A 22,235-nucleotide genomic window follows, 5' to 3' on the forward strand; every position below is an offset into this window, starting at 1 on the left:
GAATAAACCTCACATAATTGGTTCGTATTCCTTTACTTACAAATGTGATGTGAGCAAACCATACAATCAAAACCCTTGATCCCTATATATCCGGATCGTGGGCACCTATAATCATGGCAACACTACGTCATGATCATGATGACGCTTCCCTTCTACTTTTAGGGAACACGTACAGTAATTAATGACGGTTAAGTACAACAAATGATGTCGTGCTACAGTAATTCAGCCGCCTTACTTTGGGAAACAACAACTGAGAGCCCACTAACCCTATTAGTTGTCACGTCTTTTGATTTTTTACCTCGGGATAACTGTCCACGACCCACGTCTTTAGATCTTCCTTGGTCTATAAATACCAGCACTGAGTATAAGTTCAAACACTCATGTTTCTACACTATGGCCACCAACATCTCTTCCACTTCTCTTTCTACACAAATCACTCCCGCTCACATTAAGCAACTGGCCACCGAGCTTTCTTGGGCACTCATGGAAGATCATAATGAGTGCAAACGAAGGATTCAGGCTATCCACGATCGAGTGGAGGGCATGGCGCTTCGACTAGAAAAGATGGAGTCTGCCATCAAACTTGTGGTGGCCAACTGGGACACCATCGACTACAAGCCTCCTCCGATCGATCCTGCTAACATCAGGTCCTCCATGGCTGGCACCTCTAGTCAGTGGAAAGAATGGCCTAAAGAGTAGGCCTTCTTTTGTGGGGAAGTCCTGGTGTTTTTTTTTTTTTTTTGGTTAGATCTCACTTGAGATCTTTTCCCTTTTTGTAGGTTGGTCCCCACAGGGGTTTCTTTTTTTTGGGTTCCCGCTTTGGGTTCTCTCTTGTTCTGTTAGATCCTTCTTGGGATCTTTTTCTTTTCTGTTAGATCCTTCTTGGGATCTTTTGCTTTTGTTTGGACTGCCTCTTGTAATGCTGCCCTACTCATGGGCAGCTTCTGATTATGAAATGAAATATTTTGTTTTAACTCATGTTCTCCCACATAGACGGAAAATAATGCTTCAAATATTTACCATTAATGGTCCTTTCATGAAGGACCCCTTCGATTGATGCCAAATGATATGCACCTCCCCGTAAGATTTGAGCAATACGGAAAGGACCTTCCCAATTTGGAGACCATTTTCCAAATCTTCCCTTCTTCCTTTTTGAATCGATTGGGAGGATTGTTTTCCACATTAAGTCTCCAACTGCGAAAGATTTTTGTTTCACTCTTTTGTTGTAAGCCCTTTCTACTCTTTTCTTTTAGGCTTGAATTTGGTTTAGGGCATGTAACCTTTTTTCTTCCAATCCATCGATGTCCAAAAACATTGCCTCCTCATATTGCAAGTCTGGATCATAATGATGTGCCACCCTTAGAGATTGAACATTAATTTCGACTGGCAAAACCACTGCGTGCCCGCAGACTAATTCGAACGGAGTTACCATAGTACTATCTCTTTGTGATGTTCTGTATGCCCACAACACTCTGGGCAACAGATCATGCCATTCTCTTGGGTTATCATCGATTACCTTTGCCAAGGTATTCTTTATAATTTTGTTAGTCGATTCGACTTGCCCATTAGCTTGGGCATAGTATGGAGTAGAATTCAAAATCTGTATTCCATATTTTTGTGCATACTGGATAACTTCTCTACCATTGAATACAGATGCTTGATCAACAGTAATAGTTTCAGGAATTCCAAATCTACATAAAAGATATTCCTCAATAAAATCAATCACTTGTTTTTGTGAAACACCTTTTAAAGGTATTGCCTCCGTCCATTTTGTGAAATAATCAGTGGCTACTACCACAAATTGGTGCTGTAATGAAGACGCTGGGTGGATTTCTCCTATCATATCGATTGCCCAACCTCTGAACGGCCAAGGTTTGATAATCGATTGCAATTGATAAGCAGGTATCCTTTGGATAGGTCCATGCTTTTGACATTGTTGGCAACCTTTAGCATACTGAATACAATCAGCTCGGATGTTTGGCCAATAATACCCGTGTCTCTTAATTAATCATCTCATTTTATCACCAGCTTGATGGGCACCATAGGTTCCTTCATGAACCTCTCCCATGATCCTCATCGATTGGTCTTTGCTAACACACAACAGTAGTAGACCATCAGAAGTTCTTCTATACAAATCCTGTCCTAACAGAACATAATTGATGGATCTGCATTTGACAATCCTTTCTACTTTCTCATTAGGATTCAGAAGATAATTCTTTATTGGGAATCCAATCATCAGAAACGTCGATTACCAATGCATCCAATCGATCTTTTTCCCTTTCCTCTGAGAAGGGTAAAAACTTTTTTTGGATTCTGATCACTCTTTCCGTGTCCCCTTCAGGAATTTTAACTCCCGAAGCTGCTTGGGCCATTTGATTGGCCTCACTATTTTGAAGTCTCAAGATATGCTGAAAACATATCTCATCAAAGTTTTGAGCAAGACACCGAACTTTTTCAAGCTGCAAATTCAATAATGGGTGATTGCACTTATAATGCCCTGTAACTTGTCGAATGACCAATTGTGAATCCCCAGAGACTTTCAGATATCGTATATTCAAATCTTTTTCTATTTCCAAGCCTATGATTAAAACCTCATATTCTGCTTGATTATTTGTCAAAACTCTACTCTCATCGAGTTGGAAAGAGAATTGCAACATTTCTCCCTTTGGAGATGTCAAAACAACACCTGCCCCAACTCCATTGTCTGTTTTTGAACCATCAAAAGACAATTTCCAAGGTCTGAGCTCCAAAAAATGCACTTCAAAGGTATCCTCTTCCAGGGGTAAATTTGGATGCTCAAATAAGAAGTCTGCCAAGGCTTGTCCTTTTACTGCCTTTTGAGGCACGTATTCAAAGTCATACTCGATTAGGGCTAATATCCATTTCCCTTGTCTTCCCCTTAAAATGGGCCTAGACAAGATGTAATGATCTTTACCCTAGCTGGCAAAAGGTAATGCCTTAACTTAATTGCTGAAAAATATAATGCCAAACAAATCTTTTCAACACATGAATACCTTCCTGCACAATCATTTAACCTTCTGCTTAGGTAGTAAATTGATTGCTCTCGGCCTTGTTCATTATCCTGGGCTAACAGACTTGCAATCGAATGGTGTGTTGCTGATATATATAGCTTCAATGGTTTTCCATTTATTGGAGGCATCAGAACAGGAGGCGTCACCAATGATTGTTTTAAAATATCAAAAGCTTTCTGATGCTCTTGTTCCCATTTGAAATCCCTTTCTGACTTCAATTTTAATAATGGGGAGAATGCCATTGTTTTCCCAGATAGGTTGGCAATGAATCTTCGAAGGAAATTAATCTTTCCCAAGAACTGTTGGAGCTCTTCTTTATTGATTGGGGCTTGTGCTTTCAAAATAGCATTAGCCTTAGTTTTATCAATCTCAATCCCTTTTTGATGCACCAAGAATCCCAAAAAGTTTCCTGCTGTAACACCAAACGCGCATTTCAAAGGATTCATTTTTAAATTGTAACGCCTCATCCTTTCCAGAGTCTGTTCAAGATGATGTAAGTGCTCATCAACTGAATTTGACTTTACAACAACATCATCTATATAAACTTCCAAGAATTTATGTAAAAAATCATGAAAAATCAAATTCATAACTCTTTGATAGGTTGCTCCTGCGTTTTTTAATCTGAAGGCCATAACCACCCACTCGAACGTCCCTCTGTATCCAGGACATCTAAATGCTATTTTATGTGTATCTTCTTTTGCTATATATACTTGATTATAGCCAACATTACCATCCATGAAGGATAGCATTTGATAACCTACCGTTGCATCGACTAGCAAATCAGCAACAGGCATTGGATATTCATCCTTTGGTGATGCGGTATTCAGGTCTCTGAAATCAGCACAAACTCTAACTTTCCCATTTTTCTTTAACACTGGGACCACATTTGAGACCCATTCAGCATATTTGACCGGTCGAATGAACTTTGCCTCGAATAAGCGTTCCATTTCTTTTTTGACTTGAGGAAGAACGTCATCTTTCATTCTCCTGGGTGCCTGTTTAAAAGGTACATAATTCTCTTTTATAGGTATTTTGTGCTCGACTAAAGATCTATCTAAACCTTGCATTTCATCATAACTCCAAGCAAAGCAATCTTTAAATTTACGCAACAAATACTTAAACTTCTCCTTTATTTCATCAGGCAAAGTGGCATTTACATACGTGATCTTAGGATCTTCTGGAGTTCCTAGATTTACTTCTTCCGTGGGATCCTTCACTTGGGCCCCATCATCATCCAGCTTAGCCGGTGCTGGTTTCAAGTCTGCTAGACCTAACTCTTTCATGTTTAATGGACTATCATCAAAAACACATTCAGCCCAATTACAAGAAATAGGCTCGTCTGCCTGCAACTTTCTGTCAACAAGAAAAGAAAACAATCTTTTAAAAGTAGCTTTAACAGTAGCCAACTCTTCACTTCCTGTATCGAATAAATTTCTAAACATTAAAAACTTGTTGGTCGCTTTTGACAGGCCTTGATATAATGTTAGGCCTGGTGAAATCCTTGCTTAGCTCCTGGAATCCTTCCTTAATGTATGTGAGGAATTGACTCTCAGTTACCCCAACTTGGTTAGATCTGACTTCTGAGTCTTCTATCCTTGCTGGCCACAAATGTTCGTTGTAGAGATCTGCTTCGATGTTATTGGTCTCTGCTTTGAATGGATGTTGGTCTGCCCAAAAGACCTCCATCCCTGCTGCTTCCTCCTGCTTTAGAAAGATCAAAGCCTCATGCAAAGAAGATGGCACACAACTATTTATATGGATCCAATCCTGTCTAGTAAGGCATTGTAATTAGATGAAAAATCGATTACAAAAAACGTTGCATTCATCCTCCTAGTCCCAATTTGCAGTTGTAAAGATATGACCCCCTTAGCAGGAGAACATCCTCCAGTGAAATTGCCCACTATAACTTCTGTTGGGATCAAATTGTCATTGGTTTTGTTCAAGACTTTCAACATTCTAGAGGGTAAAATCTTGACTACTGCCCCATTATCGACCAACACTTTTGACATAGGCTGGCCATTCATATGCAGTTTAATATATAGTGGTCTCAAATGCCTTATGGAGGCATCATCAGGTGTTCTAAGAACCACGATACTGTTTCCGTGTTCATCCGTCTCGACGTTAATGGGCTGTGACTGAGAATGCTTCTCTTTATCCATTATTTTTACAATCGATTGGGTGGTATCTTCGACATCACCTGCCAAGTTCATAGGCTGATTTGGTTTTTCCTTGAACTGCTTTGGCAGAACTAAAATCATATTACACTGATAATTTATAGGTACTGACCCGAATTGGATTGCGGCCAGACTTTCACCAAAGGTTGCAGATCTCTGTAGAGATGGGGAAGCATCTTTGATCAGGTCTTCCTGTTCTGAACCCTCGTCAAAGAGATCATCATCGTTTGCTTCCATGAGTTTCTAGAATTCCTCCATTTTCTTCTTCAAGCTCTGCTTCAACTCTTTCCTACCCTTTGGTTGGGCAGTCGACTGGGGAGAAATTACAGCATTACTCTCTTGCCCTCCATGCTTGAGAGTTGGTTTTCCCTGCACACTGGCTTCTCCTTGCTCTCGGGTCCACACCATGTTTGAAACCTTTGATGATTCCACTCTTTCTCGTGGTTCGAAACATGATCCCATGGATCACCATATGCCCTGGCTGTAAATTTCCTTTGAAGCCTCCTCTTCTGTGAACTGGATACTTTGGTATACCAACCCTCTGCTGGGAATTTTGGGTGGTTAAGCGTGCTCCAATCCTCATGATCATGATTAGGCGGCATTACCATCCTGGGTTGGTGCCACCCACGTCCATAAGGTCATCTTCCTCGTGGTCCAATACCTCTTCTGGAACCAACACCCCTTTGATTAAGGTATCTCCCTCGATTGGGAAATTGGTACCCCACTACTTCAAGGTCTTGGCAAGAAGGTACCCCGGGCCTTACAGGCACCACTAAGTGTCCTCTGAATAGAAATGGTCCATCATCTGGCCCATAACAATGTTCTGACTCTATCCTATTGAAGAGCCCTGGGTCTATTCCTTCATAAATCAGTTTGGCCCCAACATATATCTGAAGATCATTTCCCCCCATTGTGTTGAACCTTAATCCGGACTTGGAGAATGCACTTTTCTGCTCCTTTTCTGCTATAATTGCTTCTCCATACTGGACCTCATGTCCACACCTGATACAGAGGTAATCGTTTGGGAACCTGGAGGTATGAGACTTCGCTGACTCTTCTTCAGTCTGCATTTGATCTTCATCCCTTTGCTTTTGTTTCTCAATATTGGAACCCAGCCTTTTAGCTAGGCTGGCCGTCACCATGTTCACTTCAATCTTTGGAAACGGGTTGGATTCAATACCTATCGGGTCCTTGTCACCTTTAGCATACTGCAGCAACCCCTTCTGGATCAAATCCTGTACACAATTCCGAAATGTAACACAATTGTTAGTATTATGCCTAAATGAATTGTGCCATTTGCAGTATTCTTTTCCTTTTCTATCTTTATCAGAAGGAATAATATGCCCAGGACTGAGAGTGATAAACTTTTGTTTCAACAGTTCATCAAATATTTGGTCAGCTTGTGCTAAGTCAAACGAATACTGTCTATAATTTGCTTGCCCCCCACGCCTATTGGGTTGGGATGAAGGCATATTCATTGGTTTTTCTGCTTTAACCAGAGTGTCACAAATTATGGGGGTCTTTCCAACAACTTGTGCTACATCGATTTCAATATCTCCTTCTACATCTTGGTAATATGTTCCTAGAGATGTATTCTTTAATTGCTCTTCTTCCTGCAGAATAGCTTCAAATTGAGATGCTCTCATAGAAAGCTCAAATAGATCTTTGAAATTAGATCCATTAAACTGCTTTTTAAAGTTAAACTCGAGACCATCCTGAGCTATTCGAACTATCTCGGTCTCTGGCACATTACAGTGGCACTGGTTTCTTAATCTCTTAAACCTAGTTAAGAACTGTTCTGCTGTTTCATTTGGCCTTTGTTTTAACTTAGCCAAATCAGCGATCGAAACCTCTGGTTCGTGCCTAAAGTATTGAGCATAAAACTGTTCCTCCATATCTTGCCACGTATGAATAGAATTCGCAGGCAAACTTATGAACCACGTGAATGCTGTTTTAGTTAATGAATGCGGGAACAATTTCAATTTAAAAACATCATCCAAGCCCAGTTCGCCTAACTGTAGGCAAAACCGGCCCACATGTTCGATTGTTGATTGATTTTCCATACCACTAAAGAGTGATAACTCAGGGATTTTATATCCCCTTGGTAAAGGCACACTGTCAACCCAATGTGGGTAAGGCTTCCTAAACATAGGTTTCTCTACCCTGCGCAGCCCTGGTCCGTACACATCTTGAATGACTTCTAATATTTGTGCCCTGTTAATATTCATGGGATCTGGGGCTCTAAGAACATTTGGTACGTGAGGTTGTACGAAAGGGACGTTCTGACCGTTTCCATTGCCATTATTTGGCAAATTGTGAATGTACTGACCACTATTTCCATTATTTGACACAGTTGGCATAGTATGGTACGTGTAATTGCCATGATTTGGCAAAGTTTGTGCAGAACTGTATATGCGCTGACCATTGTTCATAACATGGACCCCTGTGAAACCATTTTGAGGATTCTAACTAGGATTTAGACCATTCCCACTACTGTTTCCAACTTCATATATAGATGGAACATTCTGATAAAAACTGGATGGCCTTGCGGATCGTAAAGCAGTTGGACCTACAAATGGTCGACTATGCATATTCATATTTGAGTCGAATGCTGGATTTGAATATACCTGTTGAGGGGCCTGTCTAGGCAAATCACCGGATTGCAACTGTTCATGAACTACACCATTTGCATCGACATCTATGATAGATGGGGGTGTAACCACCCTTCTCATTAGGGTAATCAATTCCTGTGCCGCTTCGTCTTCTGGGTTAGACAAAACCTGTGCCAACTGCCTGGAAAGGCTCTGTATATCCATTGGCGCACTCAAGCCATTTCCTTGGCTATTCTCTGGCATCCTTTGTTCAGGATGCATCACATCGTTTAGGGTTTCCAAGCCTTCATTCTGAGGCTCTGTTGGTCGGTCGCCTTGCTTTCTTGTTGCCGGTGCCATTACTTCCAAATTAGTAAGGGCCCTCCTTCTAGTGCCAAAATTGTTTGTCTATTTTACTTACAGTCGACGAATCGACTAAGAGTTGATGAGCGTGCTGGAAATGTAGGTGTTTGTGGTGGTGGAGTTTGGTTCCTTGCCGTATTTCAGAACTTCTTTAGAAGCAAACTTAATGAAGTGAATGGAGATGGAAGAAGAACAACAAAATGGACTTTATTATTCCTCGAGGTAGAAGTCAATCGACTATGAGAACACAATCGAACAGACAGTTACGTTACAAGCTACTCCTAGAGCAAGAAATGTAAAGTACAGATAAAAGTAGAAGCCTTTGGGCGATTGATTGGGGGTTCTAAATATCTTCTATTCTTGTATTTATAGGCTGTTATCGACTTGAAATTCAAATCATATGGAATTCCCTCATTCGATTTGAATTAAGTGGCTCCATGCTCCCTATTTTTGCTCCACTATCTGCACGAGGCGGTTACTTCTCCATGGTCTCACATGTTCCCAACGTTGTAATTACTTCAACTGCCTGCTTGCATTAACTGTCATGCCCACGATATGTATGTGATGCATATTCTAAAACGTGTTCAGTTGAATATCAACCGTCGATCAATCCACTTGATTTAATTTTTCCTTAACAGGCTTCATACTGCATTTTATTAATTAGTCTAAAACGTGTTGACACATGTAACATTTTGACCCAATCGATCATATTAGACTAAATACTAAATTATGGTGTAAACAGCTAGTTGTCCAGTTTTAGTTATTTCTTTCGTTAATTTAGTGGGTTTTAATTTACTTTTTGCTCGTAGGGTATTCTGGTTCCGTTTTGTAGGAAATCATTCTAAGCAAGGGTCTTTAAAGCCAAAGCATGTTAAGACAATGGAGGTTCAAAAGTGACCAAGTTCGAAGTTATCGGAATCAAAGCCCAAGCATTTAAGGACCCGTCGGCTCACAGAAGCAAGCCAAAAATCAAAGAAGTAAGTGCTGGACACTAATGGCTTCAGTATTGATATCTTGAGATATCTCCTATCAATACCAAGATCATCATGCAGCAGCCCCTAATAGCCTCGGTATTGATACCGAGTGATTCAGTCTATCAATACCGAGTGGCACAGTGGTAACCCCTTAACCACTTCGGTATTGATACCACTTTTGGGCATCTATCGATACCGAGGTCATTAGCACAGCAACTTAAGGGCTTCGCGATCGATACCGAGGGCCTTAGGGATGGATTTTCAAAGCATCTTGGGAATATTCCAGGCGCGGATCCCCGGAGTATAAAAGCTTATTACATCATTTTATAAAAACAAGTAGATAGATTCAATAGTACAATTTTCTATATTAGATTTCATTGCAATTCAAATTGTTCTTGAGTGTTCTTCATTTTCAGTTTTAAATATTTCAATTTCTGCCTTTAGTTATTAGTTTTTGACATTGTCTCTTTAATTAAAGTTGTTTATTTTCTCTCGATCTATCTTAATCTCTAGTTTATTTCAAGTCTTGTTATTTCATTATGCTAAGTAGTTTTTCACTTGCTTTTATCTCTCTAGATATGGGTGAGTAATTTTTCAAGGTTAGGTCATGGGGTGATTAACACCTCATGGCTCGGGCGAAAATTACATTTTGCACCCAATAAAGCTTTAAACTTTAATTTAAAAATTGATGTGGGGTTCGGGTTTGTTTGTCAAATTACCGAGGTGTTAACCTCTTTGATCATGTGTAGGTGGGAGCATCGCCTACCCACCACACATGATGCTTAGAGCTCTGTCGCTCGAGGTATTTGCCAAATGAAATCTAGAGCTAGCTTGGTTCTCAAATCATTTTATCTTCCGATTTGAGAACTTTAATCAAGTATCTTAAATTGTGTAATTGGGTGAAGAGTGTGATTTAGCTCGAGTCTTGAGTGTTAATAATTCCTAGACCTAGCCTATCTTTTCTCTAGTTAATTCGTTTTTAATTTAGCCTTTTATTTCCACCGTTTAAAGTAAAACAAAGTTGGCTGTCTAAAGGACGAAAGCCCTTACTTGCATCTATAAATCCGACCAAGCCATATAATTATTCCCTTGGGTACGATCCCGGATTTCCGGATTATCATGCTTCAACTGACGTATTAGGCCCTACGCTTGGGGCGTTATTCCATAATATCGGAAGAAACGAAGCATTTTTGGTGCCGTTGCCGGGGATTTCTTATTATGGCTTTCTTGGAGGTTCGACAAACCACTGTAAGTATCCCGCTTTCGTTAAGTAGTAGTAGTAGTAGTAGTTTAGTAGTTTATGTGTTAGTAGTTCGTATTTAGTTTGGTAGATACCTCTAACCTAGTTCTACTAAACTTGAGGTGTAACGAAGCCAGGCTAAATATCGAATTTGTTTCTTAGTTACTTTAGGATAATTAATTTAGTTAGTTAGCTTAAATTTGATTGCATTGCTTAGCCGAGGTGGTGGCATAACCCCTCGCATATTCTATTTACTGAGTTGAGGTGGCGGGATGGCCTCTTCTGTCTAATAGTTTGTTGGTAGTTAGTTAGTATTTGTGCTTGTGTATGGGTGTTTACCGAAGTCCAATTTCAAATCGGCTTCATCGTTCTTCTTCGCCACCAAGAATCCGTAGCATTGCCAGGGCGTATCCTGCCCACTCTCTGCCTCGCAAATTAAATCGCAATCGCAAAGGCCCAATGGCCGAAGAAGTTCCAGTTCGTACTCTGCGTGATTATCTGAATCCAGAACGGGCTCCTCAAGTATCTCCTATCGTTAGTCCGACTCCGACCGCTGGGAATACATTTGAATTCAAGGCTGAGTATCTTCGTATAATTCCAGAGTTTCGGGGGCGAGAATTGGAGGATCCTTATTTGCATATCCGGGAGTTCGAGAATATTCTACACTCTTTTGTTACAGTTCCAGGGCAACTTGATCAAGCCCACCTGAAGTTGTTCCCATTCACTCTCAAAGACAAGGCGAAACAATGGTTCAACTCTTTGAAGCCTCAATCTCTGCGTAATTGGGGAGAAGTTCAGGATGCTTTCACCACTAAATTCTTTCCAGCCAGCAGGACAAAGTTACTTATCGATCAGATTCAATGTTTCAATCAAAGGGATGGAGAGACTTACCACAAGTATTGGGAGCGCTACAAAGACTTGCTTATGTCGGTTCCTCATCACAACCTTTCGTTGTATCTCAGAGTCAACTATTTCTACACAGGGTGTTCTCAAGAGAGTAAACAGCTTCTAGATACTATGGGTGGAGGTGATTTTATGGGAAAGACACCGGAGGATGCATGGGATTACTATGAGTCACTAGCTGAGAAGACCCAGTCTTGGCAGTTTACAAACCTGGGAGATAGAGCGATGTTCAATCAAGGTCCTACAGGTTCAGGAAAATTCTCTATTGCGGAGCATACAGCTTTTGAAACTCGATTGGAGGAGATTGCTCGAAAACTTGACAAGTTGGAATTAAAGAGTGCTCAATCTCAAGAAGTGAAAGCAGTGCGCCAAGTGGAGGAAGTTTGTGTTATTTATGAGATTGTGGGCCATTCTACCAAAGCGTGCCCCAATATTCCTGCTCTTAAGAACGTGATTAATGGGATTGCTCCAGAAGAAGTACAAGCCGTGCAACGCTTTGACCTTTATTCTCAATCTTATAATCCAGGGACAAGGCAACATCCAGCTTTCCGTTGGAGTCAACCTGTTGAGGGGGGTTCTTCTAAAGCTCCACCGCAAGCTCCTCAAATTCCTTGGAAGCAACCTCAGAATGCTTTCCGTTTCCCTCAAGCTCAAGGTCCGCCTGGTTTTGCTCCTTCTGCTCCATTCCCACATGCAAACCAATTTCAACAACAACCAGCACAATTTCAACAACCACCAAAGCGTTCTTGGGAAGATCAATTCAGTGCTCTCTTGCAAGGTCAAACTGCTATCAATGAGCAACAAACTCAGATGATGAATGATATTAGAAATCAGTTGGGCAAGTTGACAACTACGGTGGGTTTGTTACAACAAGAGAAAAGGGAAGTTTCCTACTCAACCTCAACCTAATCCGCAACCGAATTCTAATCCAACTTCTCAAGGTCTTCACTTTGCTAGCTCTTCGGTGATTTTCCCCGAGCAAGCAAAGGCTATTATTTCTCTTCGAAGTGGCAAGACGGTGGATTATCAAGTGGTGATGCCTCCGAAACCTACCTTGCTACCTTCTCGTATCGAACGGTCAATTTCAATCCTTGGGGAATCTCCCAAGGAAGCAAGTAAAGAGACCCTTGAAGAAGAAGGAAAGGATAAAGGCAAGAGTAAGGAAAGTGTACCGGACCCTCAGGTTATTCCAACACCGGCTCCGTATCTTAATCGTTTGAAGGCTTTGGCGAAATCAAATTTGAATACGGAGTTGCATGAGTTATTCAATCAAGTGAAGATCAACATTCCTCTTATGGATGCTGTCAAGTAGATTCCCTCATATGCCAAGTTTCTTAAGGATTTGTGTATTCGAAAGCGCAAGCTTAATGTTCAAAAGAAGATATTCCTTACTGAGCAAGTGAGTTCTATCATCCAGACGAATATCGCGCCTAAGTACAAGGACCCGGGGAGCCCTACTATTGCTGTCACAATTGGAGGAAAGCGTATCGAACAAGCTTTGCTCGATCTTGGTGCTAACGTTAATCTACTTCCGTTTTCTGTTTATCAAGAGCTTGGTTTGGGGGAGATGAAGCCTACTCGTGTCACTCTACAATTAGCCGATCGAAGTGTTCATGTACCGAGGGGAGTAGTAGAAGATGTTTTAGTGCAAGTTGATCAGTTTATCTATCCGGTGGATTTTGTGATTCTCGATACCAATCCGACCGACTCTTCTGCTGCTTCTACTCCGGTTATTCTTGGAAGACCCTTCTTAGCCACGGCGGATGCAGTTATCAATTGTCGAAATGGACTTCTCAATATGACCTTCGGTAACATGAAGATGGAGGTCAATGTTTTTAATGTGGGTAGTCAAATGGGGGATGACGAGAACGTGAATGAAGTGAGCCTTATCGATACTCTTGTAGAAGAACACGTGGATGAGTTGCTTTACAGTGATCCCTTGGAAGTTGCTCTTACAGCCGAAGAGGTAGAATTTCTCGAGTCTTCTGAAGTGAGTTATTTGAGTTCATTGCTTGGTGAGGAAGATGAAGCTTGTGCTATAAATTCTTGGACTCCAAAGTTTGAAGAGTTTGAGGAGCTACCACCAATTGAGAAGAAGGTTCTCCCATCTAGTGTTGAGCCACCGAAATTGGAGTTGAAGCCCCTACCTGATACTTTGAAGTACGTTTTTCTTGGAGACAATGAGACTTATCCTGTGGTTATTTCCTCTTCTCTTGGGAATCTCCAAGAGATGAAGTTGATCAATTCACTAAAGGGGCACATGAAGGCTATAGGATGGACAATTGCTGATATCAAAAGGATTGATGCTACTCTTTGCTTTCACCATATTGCTTTGGAGGATAACGTCAAGCCGTCCCGCCAACCTCAACGTCGTTTGAACCCGATTATGAAGGATGTAGTTCGTGCTGAAGTTTTGAAGCTCTTGGACGTGGGAATCATCTATCCTATCGCCGATAACAAATGGGTGAGCCCGATTCTAGTTGTACTAAAGAAATCCGGAGTTATAGTTGTGAGAAATGAGGAGAATGAGCTTGTACCTACTCGTGTTCAGACTGGATGGAGAGTTTGTATTGATTATCGTAAGCTCAACGCAAGTACCAGAAAGGATCGCTTTTCCTTACCATTTATTGATCAGATCTTGGAGAGGATAGCCGGCCATGCATTTTATTGTTTCTTAGACGGTTATTCCGGTTACAATTAAATTGAAGTTGCTCTAGAGGATCAAGAGAAAACGACATTCACTTGCCCCTTCGGAACGTTCGCTTATCGTCGTATGCCTTTAGGTTTGTGCAATGCTCCGGGGACTTTTTCACGATGCATGATGGGGATTTTTAGTGATATGGTTGAGAAGATAGTAGAGGTTTTTATGGATGATTTCTCTGTTTTTGGCGATTCATTCGATTCATGCTTGGCCAATTTGGAGAAAGTCTTAACAAGGTGTGAAGAGAAAAATTTGGTCCTGAATTGGGAAAAGTGTCACTTCATGGTCACTCAAGGGATTGTCTTGGGGCATATTATATCGTCGGATGGTATCGCGGTAGATAAGGCCAAGATCGATCTTATTTTCAATCTCCCGACTCCAAAATGCGTGAAGGATATTCGTTCATTTCTCGGGCATGCCGGATTCTATTGTCGGTTCATCAAAGATTTTAGTGCCATCTCTCGACCCCTGTGCCATCTTCTTGTCAAAGACGTTCCGTTTGAATGGACCCCCGCGTGTGAGCAAGCTTTTGTTAAGTTGAAGGCTAGTCTCACCACTCCTCCTATTGTGCAACCACCAGATTGGAGCCTCCCATTTGAGCTTATGTGTGATGCAAACGATTATGCTGTTGGAGCCGTCTTAGGACAAAGGAAGGACAAGCATCCGTATGTTATCCATTATGCAAGCAAGACTTTGAATGACGCTCAAGTGAATTACACCACCACGGAGAAAGAATTACTTGCGGTAGTGTTTGCTCTCGATAAATTCCGGTCTTATCTTATTGGTGGCACCCCTATTGTTGTGTATACGGACCATTCTGCTCTCAAGTACCTACTTACCAAGCAAGATGCCAAAGCTCGTTTGATACGATGGATTCTACTTCTCCAAGAGTTCAATTTGACTATCAAGGACAAAAAGGGTGTCGAGAATGTGGTAGCCGATCATTTATCAAGGTTACAATTCGAGGATCCTACTCCAAGTTTACCTATTGTGGACGCGTTTCCGGATGAACAATTGTTTGCTATTTCGAGTACCCCATGGTTTGCGGATATAGTGAATTATTTGGCTACGGGACTCTTACCGCCACATTGGTCTCCTCAAGAACGTCGTCGGTTCCTTCATGAAGTACGAATGTTCTCTTATGATGACCCTTATCTCTTCAAGTATTGTCAAGATCAAATAGTGCGCCGTTGTGTTCCAGATTCCGATCAACGAAGAATTCTTGAGTTTTGTCACTCAGAAGCTTGTGGAGGCCACTTCTCTTCTAAGAAGACTTCTGCCAAGGTGCTACAATGTGGATTCTATTGGCCAACCTTGCATAAGGATGCTCATCACTTTTGTGTAGCTTGTGAACGTTGTCAAAAGCTTGGGAGTGTGTCTCGGAGGGACGAAATGCCATTGACTAACATTTTGGTGGTTGAGATCTTTGACTGCTGGGGCATAGACTTCATGGGACCTTTCCCCGTTTCTTTCGGCAACCTATACATCTTATTGGCGGTTGATTATGTTTCAAAATGGGTAGAAGCCATCGCAACGCGTACCAATGATGCCAAAGTAGTGGTGGAGTTTCTCAAAGACAACATTCTTTCACGTTTCGGGATGCCGAGAGCAATCATAAGCGATCAAGAAACTCACTTTTGCAATCGTGTTTTTGGGGCATTAATGAAGAAGTATGGAATCACTCACAAGGTCTCCACTGCTTATCATCCTCAGACGAATGGGCAAGCTGAGTTGGCAAATAGGGAAATCAAGCACATTTAGGAGAAGACGGTGAATCCAAACCGGAAAGATTGGAGTCTTCGTTTGACCGATGCACTTTGGGCTTATCGCACAGCATACAAGACCATTTTGGGAGCTTCACCGTATTGTTTGGTTTTTGGAAAAGCATGCCATCTTCCGGTAGAGCTCGAGCACAAAGCATATTGGGCAATCAAGACACTCAATTATCGTTTACCGGCCGCCGGAGCACACAGAAAGCTCCAACTCAATGAGCTTGAAGAAATTCGGAGAGATGCTTATGATAACACTGCCACTTACAAAGCAAAAGTCAAGGCTTTCCACGACAAGCGAATTCACCGGAAAGAGTTTGAGGTTGGACAAAAGGGTACTCCTATACAACTCTAAGCTTCATTTGTTTCTCGGTAAACTACGTTCTCGTTGGGCTGGCCCTTATGTTGTTGAACATGTTTATCCTCATGGTGCTGTTGATGTTGTGAATCCGTTAAATGGTAAATCTTTCAAAGTTAATGGCCAAAAGCTTAAACCATTTCTTGGAACCTTTGAGTTTGGAAAGCCGGATGAGGAGTTAATCGATCCAGTTTACACGGTTGATTAGTTTGATACATAAAATTGCACGGGGAGCGCAAGCGTAACCGCTGAACTTAACTGTTTGTCGGACCCGGCCCCCGGGTAGGGGGTACCCTCCATTGACTTGGGTATATGTAGCTTCGCACGCCGCTACTAAAAGAAGGATCGTGTGCCCAGCTCCGGTTCGAAGGGCAAATCATTTAATATCAGTGACATAGGGCTTTAATTAGCTTTTCTGATAGGAGTAATTCACAATAAACCACTCACGTCTCCCAGATTAGCCCCAACGGGGGCGGTATAGATCCTTAGGTTTGACCTTGATATTCCCATGCTTACGCACTTGGCTCTATCTTGTTTGCTTGCCTGGTTACGTTCTTAGGGGACGCTGGACTTCATTGTTTGGCTGAGTCTAGCTGTGACTTTGACGCTCCGAGCTCTGATATTAAATTTGAATATAATGTGCATATTTGTTCTTTCTTTCTTTCTTGCTTGATTTCTCTTTTAGTTTAGTTATGCATGCTTTGTTTTGTTGTGTTTTATTTGTTTTGTTCTGTGTTTGCATCAAATAAAATCTTGGAGATACATCACTTGCAAAAGATTTCATCAATGTGTTAGTGTAAAAAGGGCTTTCATTAGTTCTTCTTGGTAATAGTTTATCGTTCATGATCCATGCTCTCCGCGATTGCCCCTAATCGGAGGCAACTTAGGTCTGTGAGCGAGGTTTGATATTGCCTAGAGTGCACGCTAGGTTGTATTGCATCTTACTTTGTTTTGATCCTAGGGGACGCTGGACTTCATTGTTTGGCGAGGTCAAGCGATAGATTTTATTACGGGCGCTAGCATAACAAATTTTCGACGGTCTAGTATAGCCACCCATTTCTTACCCCAACGGTAAGAGATGGGAAGAAAAGTATGACTCGTGTGATCGCGTGATGATCGGGTGGTGCATTGCATTCCATTCTGTTTTCCATGTTTTTATTTGTTTTGTGTGTTTTTTTCGTGTTTTCTTTACCTTATGTCTTTTCACTTTTTGTTTTGTTTGGAAGCCGGATAAAATGGGCCGGTATTTCTAATGTCATTTGTTTTGTGGAAAGTCGTTCTCTTAAGTCTTCTGCAGGGTTTATTTGCTACCACACCAGCCTTGGTAGTCTGGGTCTAAAGACGGAGTGAGTGAGGCGTTCAGGAGCCCTAAGCATGGGTGTGGCTACGAGCCATGGTTGTTAGTCCGATAAAGCTTTGGATATGGCCCTGTCTGACTAGCTGTGGTTCTGAATTGGTAGAACCGAAGGAGTAAACCCTGGAAGCATCTAATCTGGCTGGAGCAAAACATTGACATAAAATTCTCCAACTTGGTTGAGGTATTTAGGGGTTGACATTCCCCTTGGACGGTACATTCGTGCACTCTTCCTCTTTCGCTCTTGTTCCTAATGCTATGAGGGCATAACATCGCTTTAAGTTGGGGGGAGGGGTTAGCTTATGTACTATTGCTATTTGTTTGCATTTTGTGAAAATTTGAAAATTTCAAAAACATTTGAAAATTGAAAATTCAAAAAAATTGAGAAAATTGAAAATTTCAAAAATAAATAAAAGGTTTTTACTTGCAATCCTTCCTTTTATCATGTTTTTTGTTCTTTTTCATGACTTGTTACATGCTCAATAATTATTAGTTGGCAAAAGTTTGTAGCAATTCTAAGAAATTTTGTGCTTCTCAATTTGTATGCTTAGTTGAAAATTGAATGGTTTAAGTGTTGAGCAAGTTTTTGAGCAAGTTTTGGCCCATATCCCCATCTTTCAATAATCGTACTTGTAGTGTAGGTGAATAATCGCATGTCCATCTCTAATTGTGTTTAATGTCGATTCTCAATCATTTTGGAATCCAATGCGCATTTAGGAAAGGATACAAGGCATTCTTTGCATAATCATACCACATATGTGTCACCTCGTCCCACTTTGCATCCTGTCTTTTCCCGTTCTTTGCTTAAACCTAGGTGACCGGTTGTTTGGAAGGTTTTTGGGATGAGTGTTGAATGTTCAAAAGGTGTTTTTGGGAGTGTTAAAAGAGTTATTGGAAGTTAAGGGGGATTTGTTCAGCATCGGTAGGATTAGAAAGTTTCCATCGGTACCGAGAGGGTCAAAGGGATTTGTTCAAAGCAACTCGGTACCGATTGGAATCAATTTAGTCCATCGGTACCGAGGATCTTTTGGCTACAGATCTGTCAGCCCAGTGCAGAACCGAAACCCCCCTTTCATCTTTTCAAACCCGACTTTCTTTCCTCATCTCCATTCTTTTCACTCCAAAATCCCTAACCCTAAACCACAAATCAACCCACCAAATCTCCCATAATCTCAACCAAAACTCTCAAATCCTCCATCTCCCTCAGGAATCTTCAGTTTCTCTCCATCAACTTCAAGGTTTTCAATCAAAAATCAAGGTAAACCCATCAACCTCTTTCAAATCCGAAATTTTTATTTTTTTTCCATCAAAATCCATAGTTTCCTCCTGTTTTCTACTCATAATCCACTCCCCACCATTTTTCTACCTACATTTCCTATTTTCCACTAAAAAAATCAAAAAAACCCTAGAAATTCCCCCATAAATCTGAAAATACCCAAAAATATAAACCCACAACCCTTTTTGTTTTCAATGCCAAGGATCAAAAAGACCGCACACCGCGCTACATCATCTCGGCCAGTGGTGGAGGAGGAGGATGCTGCTTTGGCCGGATCAGAGGGGGATGAAAATCAGTTTGGAGAGGCATCGGAACAGCGGAGTAAAAGAAAGAGGCGTACTCCGAAGGAAATCGCACTGGACAAACAGAAAAATTGGGAAGCAAGCATGGACAAACGAAAAATCAAGAACGAACGGCAAGTGGACGCCGAAGCTTTGGGAAAGGAACACCGGGGCCTCCGCATTGTTATGGGAAAAGGTTTGACTTTCTGGACTGAAAAATTAGGAGGTTACAATAAGAATATAGTTGTTGAATTCTATAAGAAATTGAAAGTGCCTGTGGGTGAGTGGGATAATGACCCCAATGCTACTGTTGTTTCTAGAGTTGCAGGGATAAATATTGTGATTACGCCTAATGATATAGCCCGTTATTTGAAATTCACTCGGCCGACCCCCAAATCCATTAACTATCCAATGAAAGATGCGCAAATTGATCTAGGAGTTATTAATAAAGAGCTGTATTTGGACATGTCTGAGGCTGAAATTCCCCATGTGCCCGGAAAATTCAAGGGAACTTACCGTTTTTTGAATAAGTTGATCCATCATAATGTTTATCCTAGAGGAACCGAGCACAAACCATCACGAAAGAGTGGGGAATTGATATATGCATTGGCTGCAAACGATTTGGTTATGGATTGGTCTATGATTATCTTTGCTCAGTTAGTGGATTTCAAGAACGATACCCTGTCTACAGCCCGCATGCCATTTTCATGCATGATCACAGCCTTGTGCAAAGAGCAAGGGGTAAGGGGTGAGAAGTATGAAAAGTTAGAGGATCTTGAACCGGGACCTATGACTGATACCTTTGATGAGAAAAGCATTTCACAAACTCATGCCGCCAAAGCTAAAACCGTTGGGTCAAGCAGCTATTTAACCACTTTGCCTTCTAAGAAATCAAAGCAAAGCACATGGATCAAGTTACTTTGTTGTCAAAACATCTCGATCATTAAGAGTTTGAGGAAAGAAAAAGTAGAAAGGAGAAGGATTTTGAGAGAGCAAGCTCAACTCAAGAAGGAGGTGGCAGGCAAACTACCATTCTTTAGAGTCAACATGGAGAGAAATATGTATCGGAGCATGAAGTCGAGGCCGAAGTGAGTGATGATTTCGGGGAGGAAGAAGCAGTGGATGTTGATGAAGTAGAAGGATGAAGGGGCAGCCTGATGTGGTGGTGATCCGATAGAGAGTCGGTGGTTCTAGAAATTCCCCTTACTTGGTCGGGGTCTTGATTGGTTGACATGCCAACTATCCTATCCTTTTATTTTGTTGCATTTCATTTCATTTCATAGTTTAGTTTGCACATTATTGGCCAGTATTAGTAGTTGGTTTGGCCGATTTGGCCCTTGACTTGGTTCATTTTATGTGATTGGCGGCGGTCATTCGGGTAGTTAACCAAGCTAGTAAAGACCGTCACCCCTTTTTGTGCTAACCTGTTCTTTGTAACCAAGGTCATTACAAGCTTAAAAAGACCTTAGTTGATCCTTAGTGCGCATGTGATTCCTTTTTGATTGACTGTTTGATAATTGCATAACTAGTTAATGGCATGCTTTCCTTTCGTTATCCAAATATCATTTGCTAGTTTTCAATTCTGTTGAATAAGTGCTTTCTTTGTTTGAGGCATAGTATTTCTTGCTCAGTGTTGCCTGTCTGTCAAACACTTCTTCGGTGGATATGGTTTAGTTTGAATTCACGAGTTTTGTGTCCCGTATCCTCTCATTGTTCGAGGACACAGACCATTTTGACTTGCTCTTAAACTTGCTTGATGCTTGATCTGTTTAGTTTGATGCTGAAATTGTGGATTGTAGAAAGGAAATAAAAAGCTGGAAAGTTTGAACTCTTGCTAGTATACAACATTGAGCATGTTCTGAGTTATGATAGTGGAATGGATTGCAAAGCTGTTAGTTTTCAAATTTCCTATAGTTTATTTGCTAGGGACTAGCAAACCTCAAGTTGGGGGGGTGTGATAAGCACCCGACAATGACATTAAGGGTGCGCTAGTTATCTAGTTTTAGTTATTTCTTTCGGTTAATTTAGTGGGTTTTAATTTTCTTTTTGCTCGTAGGGTATTCTGGTTCCGTTTTGTAGGAAATCGTTCTAAGCAAGGGTCTTTAAAGCCAAAACACGTTAAGACAATGGAGGTTCAAAAGTGACCAAGTTCGAAGTTATCGGAATCAAAGCCCAAGCATTTAGGGACCCGTCGGCTCACAGAAGCAAGCCAAAGATCAAAGAAGCAAGTGCTGGACACTAATGGCTTCAATATTGATATCTTGAGATTTCTCCTATCAATACCAAGATCATCATGCAGCAGCCCCTAATAGCCTCGGTATTGATACTGAGTGATTCAGTCTATCAATACCGAGTGGCACAGTGGTAACCCCTTAACCACTTCGGTATTGATATCACTTTTGGGCATTTATCGATACCGAGGTCATTAGCACAATAACTTAAGGGCTTCGCGATCGATACCGAGGGCCTTAGGGGTGGATTTTCAGAGCATCTTAGGAATATTCCAAGCGCGGATCCTCGGAGTATAAAAGCTTATTACATCATTTTGTAAAAACAAGTAGATAGATTCAATAGTATAATTTTCTAGATCTAGATTAGATTTCATTGCAATTCAAATTGTTCTTGAGTGTTCTTCATTTTCAGTTTTAAATATTTCAATTTCTGCCTTTAGTTATTAGTTTTTGACATTGTCTCTTTAATTAAAGTTGTTTATTTTCTCTCGATCTATCTTAATCTCTAGTTTATTTCAAGTCTTGTTATTTCATTATGCTAAGTAGTTTTTCACTTGCTCTTATCTCTCTAGATATGGGTGAGTAATTTTTCAAGGTTAGGTCATGGGGTGATTAACACCTCATGGCTCGGGCGAAAATTACATTTTGCACCCAATAAAGCTTTAAACTTTGATTTGAAAATTGATGTAGGGTTCGGGTTTGTTTGTCAAATCACCAAGGTGTTAACCTCTTTGATCATGTGTAGGTGGGAGCATCGCCTACCCACCACACATGATGCTTAGAGCTCTGTCGCTCGAGGTATTTGCCAAATGAATTCTAGAGCTAGCTTGGTTCTCAAATCATTTTATCTTCCGATTTGAGAACTTTAATCAAGTATCTTAAATTGTGTAATTGGGTGAAGAGTGTGATTTAGCTCGAGTCTTGAGTGTTAATAATTCCTAGACCTAGCCTATCTTTTCTCTATTTAATTCATTTTTAATTTAGCCTT

The 22,235-nt window shown here is 41.0% G+C and overlaps 1 protein-coding gene across 1 annotated transcript; it reads left to right on the forward strand.

Annotated features, from left to right (window-relative positions):
• Positions 1-12,313: 12,313 nt before the first annotated feature.
• Positions 12,314-15,739, forward strand: LOC131302862 (uncharacterized). Its single transcript, XM_058329654.1, has 6 exons — positions 12,314-12,491; positions 13,182-13,267; positions 13,337-13,745; positions 14,469-14,663; positions 14,868-15,225; positions 15,472-15,739. The coding sequence occupies exons 1-6, from the start codon at positions 12,314-12,316 to the stop codon at positions 15,737-15,739; spliced, it is 1,494 nt and encodes a 497-aa protein (XP_058185637.1).
• Positions 15,740-22,235: the final 6,496 nt, after the last annotated feature.

The sequence above is a fragment of the Rhododendron vialii genome, chromosome 10a, assembly GCF_030253575.1.
Source record: "Rhododendron vialii isolate Sample 1 chromosome 10a, ASM3025357v1".
Classification (NCBI taxonomy): Eukaryota; Viridiplantae; Streptophyta; class Magnoliopsida; order Ericales; family Ericaceae; genus Rhododendron; species Rhododendron vialii.

Excerpts from the sequence above, each read along its gene's own strand:
- LOC131302862 (XM_058329654.1), top strand. The coding sequence starts at position 12,314 with ATGCCTCCGAAACCTACCTTGCTACCTTCTCGTATCGAACGGTCAATT. Across the intron at positions 13,746-14,468 it reads CGCCGATAACAAATGGGTGA|ACGTTCCGTTTGAATGGACC; the intron begins GCCCGATTCTAG and ends TTCTTGTCAAAG. Across the intron at positions 14,664-14,867 it reads GTATGTTATCCATTATGCAA|AGTTCAATTTGACTATCAAG; the intron begins GCAAGACTTTGA and ends TACTTCTCCAAG.